Raw genomic sequence first — 4,633 nt, 5'->3', positions numbered from 1 at the left:
AAACTATTCCTTTAAGCACCCATGGTGCCAGCAACAAGGCAACATGATGAGAATCTCACGATCCCATGTCAGATTGCACAACAACACAAAAACCTTGCTGTGAGTTTATTAAAGATATTAATAGCACCATTAGTGATGTGAGTGACAGCTGTTCTTCAATGTCCATTTATAATATGTGGTAAAAGTCGTAAGAGTCTTAAAGGTGACAAGTCTGCAGCTGCTTTCAGACACCATAATAATGAATCACTTCCTCACACTCCATTCCTCCCATTTGTGCAGTCTTGTCTACTTCCTCTGTTGAGCCCCTAATGACACAGAAGAATTAACCACGTTCATCTAGTTACAGAAACAACAAGTCCTGTAATGTGCTGTTACATCTTGGCCTGTGTTACTGAAGGTCCATTCCACTGCGGATGCCATTAGTTCATCTTTCATAAGCAGTATGTGCAAAAGATGTTTTTTCCCCCATTCATTTCCTCCATAGGTATTTCACAAACAAACAAACAATTAGATTAAAAATTACAAACATTTTGATTTGAGGTTGAATTTCATAAAAAGAAAATGTACTTTCTAAAGGCAATGAAACTACATGAAGAACAATGAAGAAATGTTGAATCATGAATGACAGTACAATATAACTGGTGATTATAAACAAAATATATTTGATGTTTATTTGCAAAATATTTAAATGCATACAAATATTTTTTGTCTGAGCAAAAGAAGATTGACAGCAGAGTTTAAACAACTACGTAATAAAATACTGCAAAATATTTTGTGATCTAATTTAATAATCAAAGGCACAGAACAGCTAATTATCAAACTTGATTATAAAATGTCTGTATTTTCAAAATATAAATATACAGTATGTAATACTTAGCAAGTATGTAAATATTATACCCAAACGGTCATAATGAGAGCGTGTTTAGTCTGACTGTTCAATCAGCCAGTTCATCACTTGCGCTTTGTTTTCAGATATCCATTTAATGTTGGCTTTTGTTTGTTCAATGGCCCGCTCTATTGCCTGCATACCAAAACTAAAACTGCTTGCGGCAATGTCCTCTTTAAATCGCTGCAGCTGTGATTAATCAAAGAAACCGAGAGAAAGAAAGGGATAAGTACACACATTTCCATATTTTCTATATATGTCATCATGTCTACCACACATCTCAAGAAAAAAAATAAAAATAGAATATAGCATCACAACAATTTTAGCTAATCTTAAGCTTTATAAAGAATATCTCTTTGGATTTGAGACTTTAGTCTTTGCAACTTTACAGATCTTCTTTATGCACCAAGAGCTTGTAACACTCCAAAGAGAAAGGAAAAATTGAAATCGCATCATATGGCCCCTTTAAGATAAAAAATAGTACATATTTGCTACTGTTTAAAAGTCACTAAGTGTCACTAAGAGGTCACTAAGATTTTTGAGACCGTTTTATTCAGCAAAGATGAATTAAATTGATCAAACGTTACAGTAAAGACATTTAAATGCTACAAAAGATTTCTATTTTGAATAGAAATGCTGTTCCTTTGAACTTTCTATTCAACAAAGAATCCTTGAAAAAATGTCTCATGGTTTCCAGAAAAAAAATATTAAGCAGCACAACTGTTTTAAACATTAATAATAAGAAGAAATGTTACTTGAGCTGTACCATCATAGGAATAAATTACATTTTAAAATATATTACAGTAGAAAATCATTATTTGATTTCTCATGATGTGACCCCTTTAAAATTCTTCACAACAGCTTCATGTTTGTGGTTATAGATTTTAAGTTATATCTCATTGTGGTGTCACTAAAGTAATATTTAGAATAAACAGTAATCATGTATTATTACTGTTAGATCAAAGTAATCATGTATTTACTGGTCCATGTATCTTGGGGGTTTCTGAGTCCAGTTTGATGTGAAAACTTTGAAGTGGTCAAAAAGAGGTTGCGCCTTTCTCCGCAGGTAAGTCTGGAGTGGTTTAAAGAAATTGATAAATGATCAAATAAGTGTCTAATACGTTCTGAATAAGCATTCTCTGTGTACTGAATTTTTTTATGTAAAGCTGCATATATGTGCATAATATGTAACAAACATACCTGCAAAGGTCCATAGACTTCTGTTCGGTCAAACATGAGGAAAAAGTACTCCAAATTTCTTATGGCAGATTCCCACGGTATGTACTCCTTCTCCTCGTAGAGATACTTGGTTGTTCTCAGAGCCAAGGTTATGTTGATTATCTCTGCCCTATGAATAATCAGATTCAGATTTTCAATTATTTTATTATTTACAGAAAGATAATTTTTTGATGAAATTGATGCCCTGAGGAATTGTCCATTGATGAAATATCTTTGCAGCAGAGAGCTTACCTTGCCAAATTAAATGCATCATCGATTATCTGGCCCCTATTAAGAACTGGAATTACCTATGCGAAAAGAGGGTAAAATCAAATGTTATATTATGTTATTATTTATTATATGTATATTATATCAAGTTACTAGTAAATATCATTTATAATTATATATTAAAACAATTCAGAACTACAAAATTATACAGCAGAACAATATATATTATAAAGATTGTAATGCACTAGCACTAGTCAACATTTGAAGTAGATCAAAACCTTTCATCAAAGTTGTTCTAAAACCATTTTTGATCAACTTCAAATGTTGTTCACTACTATATTTAATACTATATAACCATACAATTTTGTTACAGTTTTGCTAAATTTGGATTTTATTCAGGTATGCTACTTTGATGCTTAATGTTTTTAATTAATTTAAAGATAATGAGATGCCTACTTTATGATCTGAATTCAGTTGTGTGAGGAGACGTTCCCAGTTCTGGGGATCATAATTAACCCTGTAGTATCCCGTGACATTCAGGTTGGCCAATAACCAGTCAGTATCAGTCTTCATGGGCTCATATGAAGCTGTTTTAGTAAGCAGCCAGTGCTGGCGCATGTTACTGCCACTCTTCATCCATGTGATTGGCACAAACCATTCATAACTGCAATCATTTTTGAACATACACACAGTATACTTTAAAAGGACAGGACTCTGTTGGCACATTTGTCAGTTTAAACATACTTGTAGTCAGATGGCTTGTCCACTACTGCCTCTGGGTGTATCAGGAAGTGCTGCTGAGTGATACTTCCTGTTCGAGTGTCAATAGTTACTACAGGAAAACCCATCTGAAGAATCCAGCGATTCATAATTTCATTTATTGAGGCTGGGAGCTGGATGCTTGAATCTGCGTCTACAACCTGAAAAAGATTTATAATGAAACATAATGAAAAGTATGGTTGAAAAGACAAACACGCTTACACTAATATTTAAGGATTCCATTGCATCAATTTTGTAACTTACTTCCTGCAGTTTTTTCCAAAGATCTGTGTACACAGTGTTGCTGTATGCATACTCGTGCAAATAGTTCTGTGGAAATAATGCACGGGTGTTAGTCTGAGAAAAAGTCACTCTAAAAGTCACATTAATGCATCATAAAATACTTTTAAAACCTCAAACTCTTCAGACATACATGAAGTCCATTAGCAAAGACAGACTCTGTCAGAAACTCAGACAGCATTCTCAGTATTGCAGCCCCCTGAAATGACAACAATTTAGCATTAACTAAAACACTGCAATACGACACTGCTTAACAGTGTTATTCCAAGTTGTTTTTGGCACATGATGAAAACCTTGCTATACGTGATGGTATCAAATAACTGATCGATTTGATCCGGTGTGATGACTTCATGCTCTCGTGAAGAAAGCGGGTGGGAGGAAACAAGAGCGTCAACGACAAACGCCCTCTGAACCTGTTGCTGCACCATCAGATCTTTCTTCAGGAGAGAAAAGACAGTGAACCCCTCACTTTAATATATTCATAATACTTAAAAAAATGATATAATAGCAATGTACTTGATATAGATTACTTTTTTGTAGTCTGTATCCGGTAACGGCTTCACTTTGCTCATGAATATTAATTAAGTTACGTTACGTTACGTTACGTTACGGTTGCCTAGTAGCAGTGGGTCTGGCGTTAAAAAAGACGTAAATAATTAGCTAGCAAATGAAGAAATCTTACTATTTTGAGTGCACTGTTCACGAATGAAACAACTTCACGGAACTTTACCAAGCCTCGTCTGCATGATTTATTGGGGCGCAAGTAGAGGACGTTTTTCGTTGGAAATCAAGCAGGCATAGAATAGAAACGTGAAGTAACTATTTTTAACGCGATACTCAATCGGTTCAGGGCGAATGACGCTAAACTGCACTAAAATCAGATTAAACACCATTGCACTGTAGGTTAAAAACCATAACAAACACGGGAAAGCGTCGGCGTTCACTGGTCACCTGGATGGAAAGCAACGGAAAACGACCAATCGCAGTGGGACGCAGTGTTGCCAGATTGGAAATGTCCAAGTATCGTACCAGATGCTCAAAATTATCGTATTTGGAAGAAAATTATCGTACACGAGTTAAACGTACAGAATATAGCTAATATTCTAGACTCTAGACCAGGGATGGGCAACTTTGATAGTGACGAGGGCCAGCATTTTTTCTCCTTTATACCAAGGGGCCAGATTACTAATCCACATCCACACACCTTTTACACCGTTTTACTCAATTTCCTTTTTATTGAAG

The 4,633-nt window shown here is 34.9% G+C and overlaps 1 protein-coding gene across 1 annotated transcript in view; it reads right to left on the bottom strand.

Annotated features, from left to right (window-relative positions):
• Nucleotides 1-2,352: 2,352 nt before the first annotated feature.
• Nucleotides 2,353-4,633, bottom strand: part of LOC107706934 (aminopeptidase Ey-like) — a 10,752-nt gene continuing 8,471 nt past the window's right edge. The window contains exons 7-12 of the mRNA XM_016510788.1: nt 3,685-3,828; nt 3,525-3,590; nt 3,356-3,421; nt 3,077-3,252; nt 2,789-2,996; nt 2,353-2,412 (exon numbers count right to left, since the gene is read on the bottom strand). Of these exons, the coding sequence (XP_016366274.1) occupies nt 2,353-2,412; nt 2,789-2,996; nt 3,077-3,252; nt 3,356-3,421; nt 3,525-3,590; nt 3,685-3,828 (720 nt within the window). The remainder of the gene's footprint in view (nt 2,413-2,788; nt 2,997-3,076; nt 3,253-3,355; nt 3,422-3,524; nt 3,591-3,684; nt 3,829-4,633) is intronic.

The sequence above is a fragment of the Sinocyclocheilus rhinocerous genome, unplaced genomic scaffold, assembly GCF_001515625.1.
Source record: "Sinocyclocheilus rhinocerous isolate Xijiao unplaced genomic scaffold, SAMN03320098_v1.1 scaffold265, whole genome shotgun sequence".
Classification (NCBI taxonomy): Eukaryota; Metazoa; Chordata; class Actinopteri; order Cypriniformes; family Cyprinidae; genus Sinocyclocheilus; species Sinocyclocheilus rhinocerous.
This window is presented reverse-complemented; position numbering and strand designations above follow the sequence as displayed.